This window comes from Cynocephalus volans, chromosome 6 (genome assembly GCF_027409185.1).
Source record: "Cynocephalus volans isolate mCynVol1 chromosome 6, mCynVol1.pri, whole genome shotgun sequence".
NCBI classification, from domain to species: Eukaryota; Metazoa; Chordata; class Mammalia; order Dermoptera; family Cynocephalidae; genus Cynocephalus; species Cynocephalus volans.
Genome location: NC_084465.1, coordinates 144,383,355 through 144,407,501, shown reverse-complemented (window position 1 = coordinate 144,407,501; position 24,147 = coordinate 144,383,355). Strand labels below are relative to the sequence as shown.

The following is a 24,147-nucleotide window of genomic DNA, read 5'->3' as shown; positions in this document are numbered from 1 at the left end:
CACTTTAACTTCGAAATCAGGTGTGATTTATTATCCACGTGCTCTGCGGTTCCTGTCAGTCATGTTAGAATTGTCATCACCTGTGCACCTGGTTTCCTCTGTTTCTTACTCTTCTCAGCTCTCCTGCCTAACATTTTGCTCCTGGAGCAGTCAAGTCCATTTCCACCCCAGAGTGATTCTCTCTGCTGCTCCTCCTGTCTGGACTGCCTTTTGTACAGCTGCCTTTCTCCCAGGGGTCACTCCACCCTCTTGTTCCTACAAAGCTTGCCTCCAGCAGCCCCTCCTTGTTCACTCTGTTCTGGAGTGTAACCCCAGTGTGACTCTGCATAGTGTGCAGTGTCCTCCTTCCCTTGGCCATGAGCATATGTGACTAATACACTGCGGTCTGTCTCATCTGTCCAGTGTTCGACCATCCCCATAACTGTAGGGTGGGAATCGTGGACCCCCATCCCCAACCCCACCCCATTGAGGTGAGGAGGAGGCAAATTAAACACTTCTGGTCTAAACTTCTTTAAAGGCATTATTGTGCTCTGATTAAGCTCATGGGTTTGAAAGCTATTTGGGTAATAATCTGTTTGGGATTGGAAAGACATAACTTGTGGCTGGAAGGGAACCTGTGTGGGTGACTAGCAGATGGTTAGGCTGCAAAGGCAAGGCCTTGAATATTGTGTTAAAGTTCGCACACCATGCAACGGGGAGTCCTAAAATAGTTTCAAGCAGGGAAGTGAGATCATCAGATTTTCGTCTTTGAAAGTTCACCCTCACAGTAGTGTGGAGAATGGATTCAAGGAAGGCCAGGAATGGAACCGGCAAGATCAGTAAGGAGTCTATTGCACCAGAATATACAAGAGATAGAAGGGATGGACGAGAGCAGTGGGAATAGAAAAGAAGGGAAAGAATGAAGACATATTTGGTGGTTGATTGAATGAATATGGAGTAGGTGAGAGCTTGGGGTATGGAGAGAGAGGTACCATGTTTCCGAGGCCTCTTGTTTGGATGGTGGGAGGGTTGTAGGGAAAGATACTGAATTCCCCTTTGGACATGTTGATTTTGAGAAGTCTATGGACATTCTGATAAAAGTATCCAGCAGACAATTAGGTAAACTAGTGTGGAGTCAGGAGAAGCGTGAGGTTAGACAGATTCAGAAGCCACTGACATATTGGTGAAAGTCGAATCATGGCAGTGGATGAAGTTGCTCTGAGTCTGCAGGGTCTGTGAGATTGCCTGTTAGCCAGAGATGGTACCTTGGAGAACATTAACATTTAAGAAGTGATGAGAAGCAGTGGCCACAAAAGAGACTGAGAGAGAGGGATCTGATATGAGGAAGGGAACCTGGGGAGAGTGAAATCACAAAAAAACAAAGAGGGTGGAGAGAATTTAAAGAATGAAGGTGTGGTTAACATTTATCAGGCAATTACAGAGTGCTTAAGTGAGCAAAGGACTCAAAAGTGTGCATTGGATTTAGCGATTAGAACATCCCTGGGACATGGATAAGATTTTGTGAAGCTTTCAGAAAGAAGTCAATGAAAAACGAGATGGTGAGGAGTAAAGAATCATCTCAGAAGTCTAGCTGTGAAAGGTAGAGAGACATGATAGTTGCTTTAGGAGCAGAAAGGCGTATATTATGTGCCAGGAGAAAGCTGGACCTGCTCATATGCTCAGGGAAAAAGAGAGGTTGAAGATAACGCGGAATGGAAAACTAATAGAATGAGATCTTTGAAGAAGTCTGAGAGGATAATTTCAGGCTTTCAATTAGCCTTGAACTACAAACCTTGATCCTATTTCCTCTAAAAAGAGAAGTAGACATGGGTGGATGATAGAATATAGGAAGGGCGTTTGGGAAATTAAGAGTTCTTGACTGCTGGTCTCTAATATCTTCAAGAGGATTGAAGGCGTGATCATGGCTTCAGGAAAATATCAAGGTTTGGAGTGGCCCTTGATGAAATGGACAAGGGAGTTGATGAACATTTTGTATGATTTTGAGTAGATAACTGCTTAAATGATGATCAATAGGAGCTAAATGATTTAGAGTACATCCATACAGTGAACTTATGCTTTTAAAGAGTCAGATGTAAAAACTTATACTTGTACAGATCTCCAACACATCAGAGAATAATAGTACATAATAATAATATATATAGGAATATTTCTAAAAGATCTGGAGGAAAAAAAAAAGAGTTTAGTAATAGTGTGGTTTCCCAGGCAATGGAAAGGGGAGTGGGACTTCACCCCCAAAAGGAAATTTCATTTTTAAAATTTTATGTACCTTGTATTGTTGTGCAGTTCACTTTTTTCTTATATGAGGAGTATACACTCATGTATCGTATAATTTTTGAAACTTAAGCTAATGTTTTAATGATCCAAGGTATACACAGATACCTGCTCCGTGTAAACATTAAGGCAGGACACACACTACTGGAAGCATCCTTTGACCATAAGCATCCAGTCCCGCCATCACCCATTCTCACAGGAATTAACCACTCTTTCAAGTTTGGTGAACACCTTTACAGCCCCTGAAAGACACTTTTGAAAAAAAGAAATTAAAATTTTTATTAAATTTAAAGTAAAATTGAAAAGAAATATTTCCCAAAGGCCACTTTGTGATGAACTACATACACACAGTGGCTTGGTTGCTTTACATGTCTCTGGCTTGAGAATCGTCTTCTGATTGTAAAAAATGTTTATGTAATCTCTGTAGCTCCTGGTTGAAGAGTAATGCTTTGTTATGTGAATGCAGACTGTCACTTTTCTGTTCCAGTTTCCACATACCCGTTTCTAAAACTCACATCCTGGGGGCCGGCCCGTGGCTCACTCAGGAGAGTGCGGTGCTGATAACACCAAGGCCACGGGTTCGGGCCCTACATAGGGATGGCCGGTTGGCTCACTGGCAGAGTGTGGTGCTAAAATTCACATCCTCTCCTTCCGGTTTCTCACAACCTGCCTCAAAAGATCATTTTCATTGATTTCATTAGCGAGATTTTCCCTCAAAGAACGTAACTGACAACTTTTGGCTTTGATCAAAAGATTTTTTCCCGTAAGTAACTTTTGTAGAACAGTTTGTTTCTCCTTTAGCTGCTTAATTTCTGAATGCATTTGTTTGTGTTCTTTTTTGCCATTTCCGAAGAGGCAGCGATCGCATCCGACAATCTCCGATTGTCTTCCTGGTAGGTTCTGATGGTGGCATCCTTGTCCTCCAGTGATTGTCTTAGTGTTTCAATCTCTTTTTGGAGCAATTGAGAAGACTCACTCAGTATGTCAGACTTACTCTCCTGAAGACGTTCTGCTGACTTGGAAGAATGGGATGATTCTGTGGAGAGCTGCAGTTGTCCCAGGAGACTGTTGTCAGTACCACAAAGCTGCTCTGTGCTGCACTGAATACGTGCTAATTCCTGCCCCAGCATTTTCATTTTGGTTTCATATCCTTCATAGTTTTGACTTTGGTCCGTGTAGCTCATCTGTAGTTTAGATTATTGTTACTGCCAACTAAAACCTGTACCTGAGGTTGCAGAATCTCTTTTCGAAGGCGACAGCCTCATGCTGTGTATGTGTTACGACTGTCCCTACCTGCTGTTTCCACTCTTCCATTTTCTTCACTTGCTCTTTTAACTAATCACGTTCGTGTAGAAGCTCCCCAAATACCTCCAATCTCATTACCAGTGCTGCATATTTGCAAAATTGTCAATAAAGTCTGACATTTCTGACTCCATGTGTCTATTTCAATGTCTTTTTCTCGAATGAGATGTGATAAATTCTGAACAGTTTCTCTAGACATACCCTGACCACTTCTTTCAAGTCTAGTGGACAATTTTTTATTTTTATCCTGCAGTTTAATGAGGGCTACTTCTTTGGCAACAATTATATCCATTATTTGGCAATACTCTCTTTTTAGATAGCTGTTTTCCCTAGCCTCCTCATCCCAAACAGCTAACATCTGCTCCCTTTCCAATGTATATGCTTGCAGTTGCTGCTGAAGGTACATAATATACCGGTTGTAAGAAGCTGAAGGTGTTCTAGTGTGAGCACCCTGCACCTTCAAATCTTTCTTCTGGATAATCTGAGTTAGTTTACCAACTTCATCTTTGGACAGCTGATCAGTCTGGTTAGTTAGAGGCATTTTCTTTCCATTTGGAAGTTTGATCTTCAATTCTTGTTCTTTTATTCCTTGTCCTAATCTTTCAGTTTTGGATTTAGCTAAATCATGCTTTTCACTTCCATTGACTGTATTAAGACATTGATCTTTTCTGACTTTCAAAACATTGGAGTCTGTTTGCATGTCTTGTCTTTTCTCATGCAGCTGAGTTTTGATTTGTTCTGTTGTGTTTTGCAGATCCTGAATTTCTTCATTTTTTGCTGAAAGGAGCTGGGTGTGTGCAATAGTGATTTGCTTGTGCCGGTGGTTAAAATTATCCAGTTCTTGTTTCTGCTCTTGAAAAGACCACATTAGCTGCATCTCATGCTGGTTTTGGTTTTCAGTTATTTTTTGATGTTTTATTCTCTCCTCAGAATTACCTTTGATTTCATTCAGTTGAGCTGTCTCAGATTCCAGTTCTGTCATTGTGTCCAGAGTTTTAGGTGCAGCCACAAGTGCAGCTTGACTTTGTCTCTCCCTGAGTTGTTCCATTCCTTTCACATGATTTTTTTCTTTCGAGGATGCTAGACTTCTGTCTTTTTCGTTTATGGTTTGCTGTAAAATTTTATTTTTTGTGAAGACTTGAGTATATTTACCTAATTCTTCCAGAAGCTCTGAACTTTCTTTAAGTTTTTCAATGAAAATTTCATTCTCTTTTACAAGTCGTGTCAATTGCTTTTGCTGTCCTGAAGGAGATGGCAAAATTCCCTCAGTTTCTTTATGGTCAGCATGCATCTCTCCAGTATTCTTTTTGAGTTCTGCTAGTTCAAGGTCATTGTCTTGACTGAGTTTAATTGAGCACTCCTGCTCCAGCTGTACAGCAGAACTATCCAGGCTGGAAACGTTGGACAGTTCTGTGATGGTTTGCTCACACGTTGTAGTGTGTTCGTCTGTTTCTCCTAACTCAGCTCTCAGCATTTCCTTTTCAGTAATATTAATTCCTTCCTCCTTTCCCTTGAACTCACATCTTAAATGATTTAATTCTGAATTTGAATTCCTGTACCTTGTAGCTGTATTTTTAATGACTTCATTGTTCAATTTTAAAAGTTATCATTGAAGTGCTTCCTTTTCTTGACACAGTAATGAATTCTCTTTTTCTAAAACTTGGACTTGTTTTTTAAGTTTCAGATTGTCTTCAGTGAGATTGTTATGCTGGTTCGAGCTCCTCGATCTTCTTATTTCATTTTCAGCATCGGACAGTGCTTGTTGTAGTCTGAACACCTCCTCTCCCGTTATTGTGCTCTGTGGAATAACTCTTTCTTTTTCTGCCCCAGTATCACTTTGCTTCATGACATGGGCCCGTATGCGTACTCTAATTTAGTGAGGAGGAAGCCAGAGATCAAAGAGGTCATAGAGCTAGTAAATGACAGAGCTGTGGATCCAGACCCAAGTTTGATTCTGAAGCAGCTGTAAATCCCGAGCATAGAGATCCGATGACCCACTCCAGGAGTGGAGAAATCACTGCCTCACAAGATAACCATCCATAACCAGCAGCATGACTTCTCATGCTGAGTCAAAATCCATCTCTACCTGGTGATCCTGAAACAGTCTTCTGATGCCACATTGAATAATTATTGTGTCTCTTTCATGAGACTGCCCTACCTGTATTTGACAATCTTACTTTGCCAGCAGTAGCATTCTACATCTGTCACCTACTACTGTTCTACATCTACATGTAGATGTCATTCTACATCTGTCACACCTACTGCTGTGTCTTCTCCTAACACTGCTTGTTACTCTGCCTGTTCTAGAGAAGCTCTGAACAGTATTTCTGAGAAGGGTAGGTAGCTGTACTTTGCATCAATCTGAGTGGATTCCATGCAGTTGCTGCATAGAGAAGGGGGTGGAGGGGAAGAAGTCCTGTATCTTTGCAGCAGCTTCTCAGTCTGATCTTCCATGCCTGGTTATGCAGCTTACATGTTGTAACATCCTAGAATATCAGAGTTTTTATAGATGAGTGAAAAATCCATTCTTCACTGGGGAGAAAAATGAATTATAAAAGGATGCGATCAGATAGTGTTATCTTTATTTATGAAAGTGGAATGTTATTCTGTTACGGGGTTACCCTTCTGGCACAGGTTCTCAGTGTGCACCAGGCAGAACTCCAGGGTTTGACATTGTGGTGCAAGGACCTAGAATCAGTGTGTGCACTGTGCGTTTTTGTCAGACCATAGGATGTTTGCATCTGTCATTCAATTTCTGCCTCAAATGTAGGTAGATGCCATAGTAATTAATCAAGTACTAAACCATTTAAAAATGCTATTATACTCCCTTCTTCTTTGTGTGCATTTTCTTAAATGTAGATATTAAAAGTACAATAGATCCACAGTCCCTTACTTGAGACCCCAGGGGCCAGATAAGTTTCAGAATTAAAAATTTTTCACATTTTTGAAAGAAGGAATGCACATATGCTGTTGTTTAATAACTCCTGGGGGTCTGGAACAACACTTCATAATCAAACATATTTTTGATAGCAAAATGTATGAATGTATTCATACTTAAATGGATACATGAATATTATAAATAGCTTCATTTCTGTTCAGGTAATATTTTCTTGCCAAATGAATAATGGTTACATGCATTTCCCCAGATTTCTTGCACTCATAGGCCAAGATCGAGTATATGGTCATAATCTGACCTGCATGTCTATTTTGTCCCTAATCAGCTCAGCTGATGAGAAAATGTGTGGTCCTTATAGCTCCCAATCTTTCCCTTACTCAAGTAAGAAGACAGTGGCTTCCACATGGGCTTGGTATTCAACATTTGCCTCTGCATCTTCTGTCGACATAAGATAACTGACATTTGTGAAGTGCCTTTACATACATGACCTCAGGAATTGACATGAGAGTCCTGTGTGGGGTTTTACACAGATGTGGGAAATGGGGCTGCAGGAGGTTGTGTTTTCCAGGGTCCTACGGCCAGTGGCATTGGAACGGGGAACAAACACTGGGATCAGCTGATTGTTGATCAGCCGATTGTTGGGATCACATCATCGAACTCCAACTTCCTTCCTGTTTCCTCTACACACAGCCCCTATGCTTGTTCCTTGGGGTCTTTTTGGTGATGTCTCCTTTTCTGTGGATGTCTTATGTCATTGTAATGTGGTGTGGTATAGGGAACCAGACAAGAACACAGTGTAAGAGAACGTGCCATGGCAGTGTTAACAGGCTGCTGGAGAAATCCCTCCACTGGGCCTGAGACCTCTTTGACTTGGTCACGTAATTTGTTTTTTCCCCTCTCTTAATTGTAAGTGGGTTGATAATAAATCTGAGGTTTTCATTTCCAAGCAAGGTACACTGAGACTTATGTACCCCTTTCAAGAAAAATGTTTGTCAGTAGTGAGGAAGAATTGCATAGTGTCTGAAGGTCCTTATGGAAATTCTTTTGTTTTGACTGATAATTACATTGGTCTAAAGGGGTTTTTTTGGTTTTTGGTTTTGTCTAAAGTTCTTTTTCAATAAATATATACGGAAATATATATATATATATATATATATATATTAATGTTTGTTTGCTCTTTTAGTGCAGGAGTTGCGAACTATAGTCTTGGGGCAAATCTGGCTCATCGCTTGTTTTTGTAAATAACGTTTTATTGGAACAGAGCCACTCCCATTCATTTGGATATTGTGCTTTAAAGCAGCCACATGACAACTGTGACAGCAGAGTTAAGTAGTTACAACACAGACCATCTGGCCTCAAAGGCTTAAATATATACTTTTTGGCTGTTTACAGAAAACGTTTGCCAATCTCTGCTTTAGAGGTGTATGTGTTCTGTAAACGCACAGAGAAAACTTTGTCCACTGGTCTTACTGTCTCAGGCACCTTCCAGCTGGGGCGGTTCCCTTCTTGCACCAGCTGAAGCGTATCTGTGAGTGACACACGTTCTGAAGCGTATCTGTGAGTGACACACGTTCTGCTGCTGCTACTGCATGAGCTTGTTCTCTATAATATTAGAGCCCCAGACTGTGTGTGTGATTGGAGACTCCCATCTATAGGCTGCAGGCAGAAATAGGAGAAAGGAAAGTGGGTATTTTCACAAAAAAGAAGAAAGGGTGAGTGAAACCCTTTAAGGGGCCTCAGTTTCTTTGTGCCTCTGAATTCTGCTTCTGCACAGAGGATCAGCTGCGAGGGGAGCAGTGTCAGGCCAGACTGAGAGGCGGGCAGCCGTGTTGGATCCCCTCTGAGTCCTAGTGACGTCCTGTTCTTGGCTGCCCTCTGGTGGTTCCACCCAGTCTTGTGTGTCTTCCACAATGTGAAGGTAAATTCTAGGTGTTTTTACTTGATTATATCAAGGAATGCCAAGAAACCTGGTAAAGCTATCTTTATAGGTGTGTCCACGAGGGTGTTTCCGGCAGAGATTAGTATGAGAGCCTGAGTGGACTGGGTTGGAAAGATCTGCCTCAGTGTGGGCAGGAACCGTCCAATCACCTGGGGACCCAGAGAGAACAGAAAAAAGGTGAATCTGTCTCTCTCCACCGCAGCTAGGATACACTCTTCTCTCCTGTCCATGGACATCAGAGCTCGAGACTCTTCAGTTTTTGGGTTCCAGGACTTTCACCAAGGACACCACTGGCTTCCCTGGTTTTGAGGCCTTTGGATTTGAACTGAGCTACGCTACCAGCATCCAGTTTGCAGACCGCCCATTGTGGGACTTTTCTTCACAATTGTGTGAGCTAATTCCCCTAGTAAATCCCCTCTTGTGTTTATAACATATTCTATGGATTCTACCTCTTTGGAGAACTCTGACTAATAAACACCAACTTGTGACGTGTGAGCTATTTGGCAGTGGAGTGTCAAAAGGGCCATAGAGAATCACAGAGTAAAAAGTTGAAACATCACTTGCCACTCCCATTTTGCCCCTTTCTCAAAGCCAGGAAAGAGGCTCTCTGTTTCTTAAAAGTTCCAGGTATGCCTTTGGAAGCTTTTCCTCCACAGTGACCTCTTATTCAGAATTCTTATGAGGATCAAGTGACCTAATGCATGGGAAACTCTTTAAGAAGTAAGGAGTCCTGTAAGAGATGTGGGACACTATGCTATCCTTCATATATTGGCTTTAAATATCCTCCTTGTCTTCTGGAATATTAGACAGTCCGTAACTTCTTAAACCTTGTAACTAAAAGTTCTTCTTAAGTGACACTGAAGAATTTTCTGGCAAAAGTTATTTCCATATCTCCTCTACAAATATCCTCCAAGTATCTTCAAATAGCTTCCCCATAGCCCTACGCTGGAGGCAGGCAGCTGTGTGCTGCACCTCTAAGTGTGAGCAGCTGAGCTTCATGAGCCCAGATCTCCTCGGATCTGTCAGGACACTTGTCTATTCTTAAAAACAAAATAAATACATGAGCTCCAGTCTATATTCCCTGGGATCTCAATGGAGGAGCTGTCTCCGTGTGGGTTGGGGGTAGCTGGATCTATAACTGAGGTCTACTTATAAGGGTTCCTTTTCTACTAGGAAATGGTTGATCATGATTTCTGCCCCCATCACGCTGTCCTCAGGGATCTGCTACCCTCTAAGGACCCCTCTCTCCTCCACAGTTTCCTCATCCCTTGTTACTCTCCATAAGTGCCTCTCTTACCTTCCCAGTTGCTCAAGTCAGAAAAAAGGGATCAGCCTCTGCTGTCCTTTTCCTTCTCCCCATCCTATGTCAATGAAGCCGTTGCCAGGTTCTGGATATCAGCAGTTTTCTTTTTCTTTCTACCTTTCTTAAAATAAGTAGTTCTGTATTTCTGGGCTATTAGTGTAGATGGGAGGTGGGGTGTTAAAAGAGCACTAAGGAGAGAGGTTGGGCAGGTAGGGCAAGTAGTGCAGCACCTGGTTTCTTCTAAGTCTTGGAGGTGTGGAGAGTTGCTGATGGTCACAGGCAGTGTGTGGCTGAAAGAGACCCACGTGAAGTGTGTAAGAGTCTGCGCGGGAGGTGATAGAGCTGAGGAGGACTGGATGGATCCGAGAACAGTCAGCAGGACTGAGTGAGTGACTGGATGGTGGGGAGGAGGTGGAGAGAGTAGAATGGCCAGTGGGTGACTGCGTGGGGGGTGGTGGTCATCACCAGCCAAGCTAGGAAAAGCAGAAGGGAGCAAGCCGTGTGTGACTGTCACACACATGTGACTGCAGCCCACAAGAAAGATATGTTACATCCCACGCCAGGTCCCACATCTGTGTGCCTGTGTCTGTGGATAAGAAGGGCACACACATGGATTTACTAAGATCGGGCTCTCTTCTGAGGGCCCCACGTGCATGGCCTCATTAGTTCTCACAACCCCACGAGGTGTTATTTTCTCTACTTTTCAAATGAGGAAACCTTGGCCCAGGGACTTTAGTGTTGCACTCTCTTTGTGACCTCTCTTCCTCTGGGTGATGGAGATGCAAAAGATTACTCAAAGCTCATTTCTTCTGAGCATTGAGAAACCCTGAAGGGGTTAATTTCCTGGAACCCTCAAGAGAGAGGCATTCTTGCTTGGGAAATTAACACCGGACTGGGGTTCTTTCTCAGTATTTATTCTCCAGGCCAGAAAGTTACAGAAAAAGAACATAGGTGGAGTTATGGCTAAGTATAGTTTAACAATAGAAGCTGGTAACATCAGTGAAATAACAAAGTGACATTCCATAATGCAATTTGCAAAAGGTTAAGTCTATCCACCAACAAAACCTTGTTCTTAGCAAATACTGTCTTTTCCTACAGTAGTTTCCTCAGTGTTTTTGCATAACAATAAAGCAGCTTTAGGTTAACCTGCACCAAGGACATCTGTCCTTGAGCCTGCAATTTTGCTGAGTTGCAATTTTTTATCTACATCAGAGGCTTTAGCTTAGGGAAAGTTTCCTGGTTTTCGCAAGCTTAACATTTACATATATAATTTTAAAAAGTTAGGTTATACCTGAAACAACAGGGCTTTGGAAACTAGGCCCTGTGAAATACATTTGCTTTATAAATGTTAGTATACTCCACAGTTTAGTGACTTTCCCAAGACCTCACAGCAGATCAGTGGTGGAGCTGGGGTCTGACCCATGTCCCCTGGCTCCATAGTCCCTGTTCCTCCCCACTTCACTCAACTTTGCTGTAACAGGAAAACATGCATCCCAAAATAAGACTCACCCTTAATACATGTGATGCTTTCTGCTGTTGGCTATTTTATTCTATTTTATCCCTCAAAATGCTGGTCAAAACCCACTACACTGATTTCCTGACCCTCTCTAACAGGTCTCAAGCTGCTGTTTGAAAACTGCGCATGTCCCACTTCCAGCGTGCCTTTCCTCCTCTGCACCTCCATGCTGGCTGCTGCCCCTAGTCTGGGCTCCCCACACCTTCTTCCCTACACAGCTACAGTGGCCTCCTAGCTCTTATCCTCGACTCTTTCTTGCTTCTTGCAAATCTATTCTTCATGCCAAGACCAAGATAATTTGAAAAATACATGTTTGACTGTATTAGTCCCATGATTTAAAATCCTTAAAATACCCCCTTGCTGTAGCGCTTGGTACGTGGAAGATGGTCAGTAAATGTGTGAGTGAAGAAATAATTACAAAGACTATTGTATGTTTTCCCCAGGATGAAGATCTTTTCCCATGTAAATATTTTGAATTCGACTTTCCAATGGGTCATGACAAAATCGCACAACATCAAATAGGTGTGGCTTTGGCTGGACAAGAAGAGCCGAGTAGAACTCAGAGCCAGCTCTCAGCAGATGGCAGGTCTGAGTGCAGGAGACTTTATTTTAGGGTACTGCTTTCTTTTGGCCCCTCCCCACTTTCTTTCTTGCCCTGGGACCCTCATTCCAGTATGTTGTGCAGTCTTCAAAATGCAGCATACCATTCATTCCTTGGGACTCTTCTATCCATTAACGTAATTTCTCTGAACATTTACAAGACGACCTATCACAATTTACTAATGTGCGTTTCTATGTGTATTCTGTTCACTACTTTATCTCCAGGACACAGAAAGTTATCTGGGCCAGAATAAATGTGCAATAAATATTTCTTTGTCTGAATGAATGGAAGACTACAAGTAATTATTATATTTGACACATTAGAGGGGCCATTCTGAGTCCAGAAGTCAAGGAATTTGCACTTAGAGGCTGTGGGAAGAACCAGCAAAAGTGGCTGCCAGCCTTGTTTTCTCTTTGGTGATTGCTGTTGGCTCTGAGCAGGCCTCCACCATGCCCAATGCTGTCAAAAAAGCTGCAGTGCTTGCCAAGCATTGGAGTAATGTGAGTCATTATCACTTGGTCCCGAGGACTCCCCACCACCCCCACCAGCATCCTGTTGTAAGACAGACAAAGGTTGCAGCTGACCATGAAACTTGTCGGTCCACTTCAGCGGGCCTCCCATGGGTTGGCCTGGTGTGGGCACCCAGGGTAGCTAACCAGAGCTCACACGGGAGGATGGCTTTCATGAGATTGTTGGAAAGCCAGCTGGCATCCAGCTCTGGGTCAGGGAATGTCAGAGGAAGGAGTGTGGGCCTGCAGGGGTCTCTGGTGAGGAAAGGTGGTGATGGGGATGTGACCGTGAAGACTGGTTATAAAGAGTCTTGATTTCATGAGTCATGCCCACGTTGTACCTTAGCAGGAAAAGGAGAAGGACATGTAATTGTGTGGCTCAGGAGAGTTTTTTTTCACTTTGGACACATCTTCACCTCTAACTTCCAGGTCATTCTGCTCCATGAAACAAAGTGTTGATTGAATTCCTATTGGGTCAGTTACAAATGCTTTTTAGCTGCACAAAAGAGGAAACACGACCTGTACAGTAAAGACATTTTCTCTCACATAACTAAATGTCTGCAGTTCATGGACCTGGATCTCAACAGTGCTATTTGCACGCACCCAGGCATCTTCTGCCTTTCAGTTCTGCTGTCTTCTTATCTTCTTGCCATTGCCTCACAGTTGCAAAATGGCTGCCACCTCGGGACCATCACTGCCCCTGCCACCACCCCAGAAATGACCATTTCCTCACCCTGTGGTATGGCCCTTATCCCTGCCTGGCCCACCTTCTCTACCATGGCTCCACTATGTCTCCCAGTCACTCTCTGAAAGTACCTTATTTGTTTGCTTATTTGCTTATCCTCTGTTTTCCCAGCAGCATGTGAGCCCATGAGAACCAGGACCTTGCCTGTCGTGTCTGCTGGTGGATTCCCCGTGCCTAGAACAGCAGTTCCTGCCTCACAGTAGGGCTTCCAAAGTATTTGTTGAATGGGTGAAAGAATTTGGTGAATGAATGAACAAATGGGCTTTTTTTATAAGACCTTGATCCTACTCATTTGCCCCTTCCCCAACTTGCTCCAGCCGTAGCAGCCTTTGCTGTTTCTCCAACCCCAGGGACACTCTGCCACGGCTCTTTCTCCTCTGTGCCTGAAATGCTCTTTCCCACATACAGCTCATACTTCCCCTCACCTTCTTCAGGTCTCTGTATAAATGTCATCATCTCGGGTCCTTCCTGACCACCCTACCTAAATCTGCAAGCCACCTCCACCTCCTGGCATTTCCTGTCCTCTCCACCTCCCTCCCTGTCTTTTCTCCATCGCACCTAACGTGCTCTAATATATTAATCACTTCTCTATTTTGTTCATTGTCTCTCACTCTTCAGGAGAATGTTAGCTCTAAGAAGGAAGAATTTTTGTCGGTTTTGCTGACTGCTGTATGTCATGCTTCTAGAATAGCGAGTGCCTGGCACATAGTACATGGTCAGTAAATAATGAATGAGTGAACTGGAGGTCAGACAAAGGAGCTGGGGTAGGCGGGCTGGGGTAAGCAGAGGGGACTTCCTGGAAGAGGGTACTTGAGTTGGGACTGATGAGATTAGGAAAGGCAGTGCATTGGTGGCAGAAAATTCCATATAGCATAAAGGATTCAAAACCCAGGGCCCAGAGCAGGGATATCACAAGTACAGCCTTAACTTTAGTTCTGTCCCAAACGCTTTGATCTTATGCCATTTGACCTCAGCTCTTTAAAAATCAATTCAAGGTTTTATTCATCCTTAAATTCTTTAAAGCTGCAAATCAAACCATCATGGGATGCTTTTGCTAACCAGGTTCCGGGCTCCTGTGTCACTGAAAACTGTGCTCTTTTGCATACCAAAGCAGAACTTTCTCTGTCCCAGAAAATAAGCACTAGGATTTCTCTTAGTGCTTGTTGCTCTAATTGCCTCCACAGTGAGGCAGAGCAAACATTACTCCTCCTGATTTGCATTATGCAAAACTTTAATCTCCCTAAGTTTCCTGAAGCCCTGTGAGTGATTCACAGCCTTCTGCTGCCAGGAGTACACTGCCTGATCTGCCGGTCCATATCAGTTAGATTTATTGGGGGGAAATAAAGGAGCCTTGATACTGTAAACTGTTGGGAGATAATGACCCCTCAGTGTGGATATCTCCAAAGTTTGCCTCTTAGGAAAAAAACTGTGGGGCTGCTGATCACACACACATTGCTAGATTTATATTCTTTGTGCAATTATGAAAATGAAGATACGTTGATTTCTGTCTTAAGCAAACTTCTGTGCTGTCTGGGGTCAGGGCTAGCTCTCCCTGAATTGGGGTAAACTGGCCTAAAGAAAGGCCCTGGAAGGTGAGGCAGGAAAGCCGAATGCTCGGGGTTGTAGCAAGAGCCTAGCATGGAAGATCTGGCTTTTTGAAGCCCAGCTTATCCGTGTTCATTGTTTGTGACTCAGGTGACTTAACCCTTCCGGGCTTCAGTTTCCTCACTTGTCAGTGTGGATAAAAAAGCCTATCAAAGCAGGTGGTTGAGGGTTAAATGCAGTCCTGGATGGAATCTTTGTTGGGCACCTTCTGTGTGCCAGGCCCTGGCCTGTGCTTTGGGGAAATAGTAGCGACCAAGATGAATGAGGCCCCTGACCTTGGGATGCTGAGAGAGAACAGGTCAGGGAAGAAAGCTGTTGACCAGTAAGCCCAGACAACAATAAGGCTGTGACGGTGACTGGGGAGAGGGATAGTAGCATTAGCTAGCTAACACAGTCAGACCCAACACTGGGAGAGTGAGTGTGGGTGAGCACAGCCCTCTCACACACAGAGCCAGGTGGGTAGAGCCAGTGAGAGCTGTAAATCCATGCATACCTGGCAACCGTAAGTCCGTGCAGTTGGCAGCCGTGGGTGTGCTGGCTGCTGATGTTGGGTGTCAGGACTGAATGCAGCCAGATAGATGAGTATTTATTAACAGCTGAATTATTATTGTTACTAATTCTGTTATTATTTTCATTTTTATTACCACATTAAAGACGCAGAAACTGAGTCTTACCATGGAATCTATAATCTGCCAGACGTCCCTATTTGATGTCCACCCTGTCTTCCATCTCTCAACTCCTTTGCCTGGAGATGAATAGGAACGGAATGCCTTGCTCCTTTTGCCAGTTCTTCAGCTACTCTCTCTCAGCTGAACACTCACCCTCCTCTGTTCCACTTTGTGGTAAAGGGCAGTGACTCTGCAAACCACGTTTCCACTTTGCTAGACTCCCTGTTGGGCATTGCCAATAGGGGTCACTAGAGGGAGACTACAAGGCTGGAGGAGGAAGAAAGGACTTGCTCCTTCCTGTCTACTTCCTGCCCCCATTTTGCTGCTTCTTCCTGTGTGTGGTTTCCCTGTCAGTCTAATCATAGCATCCCTCAGACACAGCAGCATCACACACTAGCCAGTGCTAGGTGGTTTTAAGCCCCACGTTTCAGTTCTACAATGTCTTGGTTGTTCCATCTCTGATATCTTAGTTCAGGGAGCAAACATTGTCCTAAAGGGCCACAGAGTAAACATTTTGGTCCTTCAAGCCATGTGCTCTCTGTTGCAACTACTCACTCCTGCCCTTGTAGTATGACAGCAGCCATAGCAGTGCGTGGACAAAAGGGCATGGCTGTGCTCCAATAAAACTTTATTTACAAAATGTCAGCCCACTCATAGACAATACAAGTAGTTGGCCAACCCCTGCCTTAGTGTTCTCTGTTTTTATTTCAGTTCTTCAGTACACACACACACACACACACACACACACACGCACACACATGCACGCACGCACGCACACACACACACACACACACACACACACACACACACACACACACACACAATTTTTGATGATGTTAAAATAATTGATGTTTGTCTCCTGACTGGACCCTACTCATAGAAATTGGAATCATGATTATGGTTCACATTTGTCTTACTAAATAAAACATTTAATGTATTTGCTACGTTTTTCTCATCAGGTCCAAGGAGCAAAGTGTCATCAGTGTAGTGGACTGGTGTAATGTTTTGTACAATCAAAAGATGATCAAGAATCTTTGAAGACTATACTGTTGCTAAAAGCAGGAGAGTTAGCATAGCCCTGGAGCAGGACTGTGGATGTGTACTGTTGGCTCTGACAGGTGAAAGCAAACTATTTCCTATAGTCCTTATAAATTGGTCTGCCAAAAATAAAGCATCTACCAGGTCAATAGCTGCATTTGAAGTATTGGGGTTTTGTTGATTTGTTCAAGCAAAGATAACATGTCTGGAATACCAGCTGCAATTGACTTCACCACTGGAGTAGGTTTATAGTAATCCACAGGCCTTCACAGCAACATGGACAAACACAGAGAAAATGATGTTAAGTGAAATAAGCCAGGCATAGGAAGAGAAATACCACATGTCCTCACTTACAAGTGGGAGCTAAAAAAAAAAAAAAAGGAAGGAAGGAAGAAAGATAAAACAATCACAAAATATGTTGAACTTTCAAAAGGAGAGAACAGAACTGAGGTTACCAGAGGTGGGAAAGGAAGAGATGGGGGAAGGAAAAGGAGTAATTTGTAAAAGGTCATAAAAATTGATTGTACTGTATAATGTTGAATATACTGACTATCCTGATTTGAGCATCGCATATTGCAGACAGATTTATGTTTAATAAATGTAAAACATAAATATAAATGTACATTTATGTTTAAATAAAAATAAAGAAATTCTAAGTCAGTTTGTGGAAAAAGGAAAATCCAGCTGAATCAGAGAACTGAATATTGGATGTCTAGTATATTTTTGGGTACAAGCTTTTATGCCTCTCAGGCTATCCTAAGGAACAACCAGATCTAACATTTATGACTTACCATTTCAAATTAATTATAGATTCTTTAAGAGAGAAGAGAATTCCCCATAAGCCCATCATTAGGAGTAATGAGATAATAATGCAAGCAAAGTGATTACCCAATGCCTGACAAATGATAAGTGATCAAGACATGGAAGTTTTCACATTAATATTTTCATCAACCACAAGCATAGTGACAACCATAGTGTTTGCATATAGCAGGTGCTTAATGCTTATACGTACTGCTAACTGGCATATAATTCCAGAAAAATAGAACACTCTCTAAATTCTTAATAGTAAAATAAACTAATAAAATTTACTACAAATGCAGGTATACCTGCATTGGGGAGAATCAGAAAATGAGCGTGGAGAGCATAAAGGCCAGTTCTAGTTTTCAACACCTTTGACTTAAAATTCCTTTCATAGATTTCTTTGTAGAGTTGATAAGAGTAACAAGAATCCCTTAAGACTCAAATGCTTTTGATACTCTGCTATAACAATCAGTGAAAAGCAACTTACATGCTCATCAAGCTAGTAAATATAGTGTCTCCCTAGAATTTATGGACTTAACATTTGCAATTTTGACTACTCCTGAAGTGACTCCATGAATTGTAGTAACTTGTAATTTTGCTGACACCTGGGTTTGGATCTTTGGTGTGGAGAGGTTGGTATTCTAGGGCTGGTATAACTTGTAGGTGAGTTGGCCAAGTGCCCAACATCCAAAACCCTATGGCCTTCTATATTTGTGGGGATGTATGCAGCAACTCTACTGAAGAGATTACAGTTAACTTTGTGTGAAAAATAGCCCTGAAAAGAAAAACTATTGCTGGGGCTAAAGCTGGAGGTGAAGGAATGCTAGTTCTTAGCCAGAAAGTGGCTTTGTAAGTGACTTCGGTCTTGTATTTATAAAATTGTTAATGGTCTGCAAAGTGTTAAAAGTTTTTAAGTTATATTTTACTGCATTTTATGAGGGAAGTTATATGCTAGAGTGATATTTGAAGATGTGAGGAGTCAAAGAGTTCTCAGGGCCTGTCCCTTGTGAATGGTGGCAGTGTGCTGTCATCCCATTGTGGTGTCCATTAGCTGCAATAGCATGTCACTCTCAATGGACGAGTTCATAAGAAATATTACAGGAACTGTTCTATGTGTTATCTTGCAGACTACTCTGGAGACTGAGTGTTACTTATCTGGTTACAAGGACAATGGAATCATTATTAAAATTCCACTGAAATAATTAAAATGCATGCTGTCTACAAAAACTGCAGGTTATTATTAACTGACATTTCACAGAGATGCCTTTAATTGTCAGCAAATAAGTGTAAATGTATTCTTTAAGTCACTGGAACATTATGTAGCAGTTGGCACATAGTCAGAATTTTCTGTTTCCACCTGACTTATCCTTGAGTGTAATTTATGCTTGGTATTACTTTTTTTATATTTAAGGATGCATTTGTTGACAGCTCAAGCACTGCATCTTCAAAAAGATGCAGTATTTTTCACCCTAAATAAAGCATCAAGGATTTGGCAACAGCAATAAAATGTCCTCAAAGTATTTGTAGCATATATCGAAGTATAAAAGTACAGAAGTAGTAATTATCCAAATTTTTCTACGAGCAAAAACACAAGTAGTTCTTAAAAGAACTGATTTTTTTTCAAAAGGATACTTTTATCGATAGCTACTATTTATCACTTTTTCAAAGTAATGTCTTCACAACAAAAGATTCTCTTTTTAATTTTACCTTATAGAATTTTTTTATCAAAATAATTTACTTTTTATAATACCGTGTTCTTTTTATTAGATGTTTTCTTTGCAGGCCTCAAAACACAAACACTTCTTTTCAGACAAATGTTAAATATGTAAAATACTAAAAATATCTAAAACTACTGATTTTTATACAAAATCTCTGCCTTTTTAATTTATTCCTCTCATTTATACAGTTAACAGATCCTATAAAATACAACTTCTTTCTACAAAGGGGATTAAACTAAAAGTAGAGTAACTTTAAAGGACAAGGAAAATATACTCCTAATAATGTAATAGGAAAGAATTAAATTTAGATCAAGCTTTCTGACAGTCAAAGCAAAAGATAAACCTAATTTTACTTGTGTTATTTGATATAAAGAAATATACCATTTTTTTTTTTTGTTAATGTCATTTTCAATAAGAACAAGCTTTTCCAGGCACTAAACCTATTTGGAAAATATTACTTAAGTAATTCATCTATTTAACTGTTTATTCACGCATTCCACAAAAACCTATTGAGCACACAATACATGTCAATGGCAGCCAGTACAGAGAAACATGAGTTTATACTTTAGAACTTTATAATCTGAAAGTAGTAATCTGTGACTGTCAAAATACCTTTCTGTTATACATAAATAAAATCCTCCTGTTTTCCCCATAATCTAAATAATGACTAAGTTAATATACCTGATATTTTAGAGGACCTTACAAAATCCCAGCCATTCATGATGATCCTGTCAAAGGCCCTGTAATAATACAGAATCATCAAGAAATGATTAAATTCTGTTCAGTATGGACTAAATGTTTCCATGTTTATTATTTTACAATTTTTAATCAGTGTGTGATAGTTTAACTTTTAGGTCACCATGTGCATGTTCAATTACATTAGAATATTTCATTTCTAAACCAGTTCTAAACGAACAGCTTGTTAGTATAAAACTATACATGAATAGAGTTCTAAAGACAGTTTACTATAAATCTTTAAAAGAAAATATAGAAACCTTTCTCATACTTAAAAGTGCAAACTAAATCAAGTTTAATGAACATGTCTTTCTCTACTGGATCATTTCCAATGACACAACATGCTCTAAAAGCTTCTATTTTAGAACTTAAAAAAGAAACTCTTGATTACCACATTCTTCTTCAGTTATCACTCATTTCTCTACTGCCTTCCAGTAACCATTCTCTAAGCAGTTGTCTACACTCATCCACTATACTCAGGCTTCCATGGAGACCATTTATCAAAACTCCTTCTTTAAAGTCTCTTGTCCTCATTTTAATCTACTTCTCAGCAGCATTAACAGAGTTGAGTATTCTCTTGCTTTGGCCTACAGACTACACATTCCTGGTTTATTGCCAAAAAAAAAAAAAAAGAAAAAGAAATGACTGCTAACATTCCTTTGCAGAGAAATGAATAATTTATACATTTTTACCTTCCTGCATTCTGGTCTGTTTTACGTAAACTGCTGTCACCATTCACTTGTAGTGCACCACCGATTAGCGAATCGGCCTTCTCCAACATTGGTGCAATCACAGATTCTTTTGAGGTCCAGTTTTCATTTTCATTTTCATTTTTCTTTACTTCCTTTATATACAAGGCAGGGCCGTTACTTTAAAAAATCAACAAAAACCAATGTTTTGTAATAATTCTACTGTTCTGAAGAACGCTTTTTGTAAAATTCCAAATCTTTGCTATATTAACTCAGTTATTCAAAAAAGTCATGAAGTACAAACTATATATGGAGAAATGTATATAGTCCCTGCTTCAAAAAACAGGCAAATATACAATCATGATATAATGTGATATATGAGTTAATAAATGAAAAATTATATCTAAGCACAAGGAAGCTTCTACAGAAGAGGTAAAATAGGAAAGAGGAGTTTACCATGCAAAAAAGTAGGAGGAAGCGTTCTATTTAGACAATGGAACGTGAGCGCAGAGATGAGGCACGTGGAGTATGTGTGTTTCCTAGAAACTCGAAGGAAAAGTTAAAATACATGGAAGCAAGCACTGAGAGATGAGTGCTACACTAAACTTGAATGCTGTACCAAGAGGAGCTCACTGCCTACAAGCAATGACTCGAAGACATAGGAGGGATGTATAGATTTGTGCTATCTTTTTGGTTTTGTTTCTAAATATAATTGTCATTTAAATGAAGTTTTTAAAATAGCATTTGAGATACATCACATGAAAGAAGAACTCAGGGAACTATCTTGGGGAGAAAGGAAACTTACTTTCAAAATACCCATCTTTTATGTATAGTTCAAAAATAGCACTATTCTGATTAGTTATGATTTGATTTGAAAATAAAATGATTTGGTAACTTTTGTATACTTTTAGCCTGGTATCTAATCCTAAGTTGAAAACCTGGATTTACTAGGAGAAAACTGTATATGCTTTTTTATGGAGTACACACATACATAAGATATCACTATCATATACCTACAAAAATTTACAAAGAGACTGAGATTTCTCACTGGAGATTATGATGTTAGGATTTGAGCAAGAGTGGCTAAAAGTAACAACAACAAAATTAACAATTATTTACAAAAACTATGTGTATAGTTTTTATGAATATAGTTCCAATTAAGACTAAGCACCTAAAAAAACAAACAAAAAAACCTCTTCCTGAATGCAATTATTAAACAATTCCTCTTGACCCAAACTTCAAAAATAAGTCTACAGTTCTAGAATATAAAATATTTTGACTTCAAACATACTTGAGGGAAGGCAACTTTTAAACAGAAAACATCAGGTTAAAGTAGCCTCAAACTTACGAAAGCACTGATGTGTAGCCACAGTAACAAGCAGCCAACCTGAACCAGTTTTTATTTAAAATTTTAAAAACTTTTTCGTTTTCAAAGTTACTGAAATGATTTATTTTATTTTAATTTATCGATATACAGTGTAGTTAATTTTCGTGTCCCTTAACCAATTCCTCTTTCCTCCCTTCTTTCCCCCCTCCTCCTATCAACATTTTAAATCTATTCAATGTCCAGTGAGTGGCCTCACCAACCAGTCCTGGATCCTGCACATGCGCATGGAGGACCCATGGGCGCCGGGGTTCTCTGCGCATGCGCAGTAGCGCCCCTTCTGAGGCGCGCACGCGAACTTGTGTTTAATCCCGTTGCTTGGTTACCTTTCTAAATCGTTTCTGCTTCCAGTCGGACTGTTGTGGCAGAAGGGTTGGCTCACCTGTGATAGTGATAATATTGGGCTCCAGAGGCAGAGACTAGCCTAGGGGAAGGAGAGGTGTCTCTGAAGCCCATGGCCTCTATAATGAGCAAGTGTTTTGGCTTCTTTAGTAAGAAGGGCGAGTTGCCCTCCGCCTTGTCCACCAGAGCGAGTGACAACAGCGCAGGCACCTGGCGTGAGAGACAGACAAGCGCCAGCTCTCAGCCCGGGTATCACATCCGAGACAGAGAGCTGCGAAATATCCACAGAGCTGCCAGCGTGGGTGATGTGGCAGAAGTGGAGAAGATCCTCCGGTGCCAAAAAATGAGCTTGAATAAGAGAGACAAGAGGAAAAGGTAATAGGGAGCCAGGTAGAGGGGACCCCGTGAGGAGGAGGCCGGGCGGATGTGAGAGAAGCCTGCACCTTCCCGGGCTCAGCCTGGTGGGGCCCGAGCTCTTCTGTCACCCAGGATGCTGGGCTTTCTTCTCTTGATGCCCAGTTATTTCTTTTTTGTATCTGTGATTTCTACAATGAACAAGTGTAAAAGTTCTGGTACAAAATTATTATTAATGAAATAATCCTTGAGTAGGAACATGAATCTTGCACAGATCAATATAATTTCTCCTTTTTCATTCATTTTGTGTGTGTGTGTGTGTGTGTGTGTTAGCATGTTCTGCCAACTTTTAGCCTTCTCAGAAGGGAATCTTTTTATGTGTGCGTGTAGATTATATTATGTATACATTTTGTTACATACATGTGTTTTTATTATGTAGATTTGTCACGTATGCAGACAACTATAGGTTAATCTTTCCATTTTACGTGTATTATGAAAATTAAAAATAGCATATATAAATGATTATTACTTTTGCAAAAGTATTGCTTTATTTTATGAAAGTTTTCTATAAAAATGTTGAACTCCCCAACAATATTTATCCATTCTTTAATCCATGTATTCGTCAACCATAACCTGGATAGCTATTATGTGGCAGACGTATTCTGCGATCTCTCAGAATCCTTTCATCCCTAAAGACTTCATGTTTATCTGCCCAGTCTGAGCAAGTTGAGATTTAAAATTGAAGTATTAGACAATAGAAGCATTTCTGAAGGAAGGAAATTGTAAAAGATAACCTTAAACTGTCCTTTTGAAAACTTATAGCAGTATTAAATGCTAATATTAATCACTGGAAATATCTGATTTGCATACATTCTATAAGTCTAAATATTGAAGAAGATGAGCTATACCTATTCATTTGAATCTTGAGTTTCCTTTGGCTTAAAATTTCATGAAAGTCAAAGTAAGAATTACTTTGTTTTCAATTTTTTTGTTGTTATTTCAGCCCACTTTCCTCATAGTACTTTCAAGAACTAAAATTTATTTAAAAACCAGCCATATTACTAGAACTGCCATAGACCTTTGTATATGCCATATTTTACTTGATGTAATGATTCACCATGGATTGTGTGATACCCCATTATTTCATATATTAATAAGAATTTTTAAAATGCTGCCAGTTATAATTCTAAAACATTATGAATTATAAGTGGCCATCCAATATCAGAGATGTTAAAGTGTGAGAAAATGAATATCTTAGAATTATTGAAATACGGTGTTATCTCTAATCCTTAAAACATATCTTCAGAGTCGGTGTAACTGTATAATTTTACTTCCTTGAAGTGTTGTCTTTATGGTAATAATTATAGTAATAATTATAACATCTAACAGTCACTGAGCTGTTATTTGTGCTGGGAGCTGTTCTAAATACTTTGCCAAGACTCTCATTAAAACATTGCAGTGGGGTCCTGCGAGTTAACCACTATTTTTCATCTCTGTTTTCTTGATGAGGAAATTGAGGCTCAGAAAATCTAAGCGATAGCTAGTAAGTGACAGAGTTTAAAGTAGGATTCAAACCCAGATTGAGCTGAATGCAAAGGCCATGATCTTTTTACTAAAATAGACTGCCCTTTTCATTAATGTAGTGAGTAACAAGTGCTAATAAATATTGTGCTTTCTTTAGAAGGAAATTAAGTATTTGTTTTGAAGACAGAGGAATAACATGCTATTTAA

At 40.5% G+C, this 24,147-nt stretch overlaps 1 protein-coding gene and 1 pseudogene across 1 annotated transcript in view; one reads left to right on the top strand and one right to left on the bottom strand.

Annotated features, from left to right (window-relative positions):
• Window positions 1–236: 236 nt before the first annotated feature.
• Window positions 237–22,176, bottom strand: LOC134381069 (thyroid receptor-interacting protein 11-like; annotated as a pseudogene).
• Window positions 22,175–24,147, top strand: part of LOC134381068 (ankyrin repeat domain-containing protein 26-like) — a 52,816-nt gene continuing 50,843 nt past the window's right edge. The window contains 1 exon segment of the mRNA XM_063101145.1: window positions 22,175–22,437. Coding sequence (XP_062957215.1) covers window positions 22,175–22,437 — 263 coding nt within the window.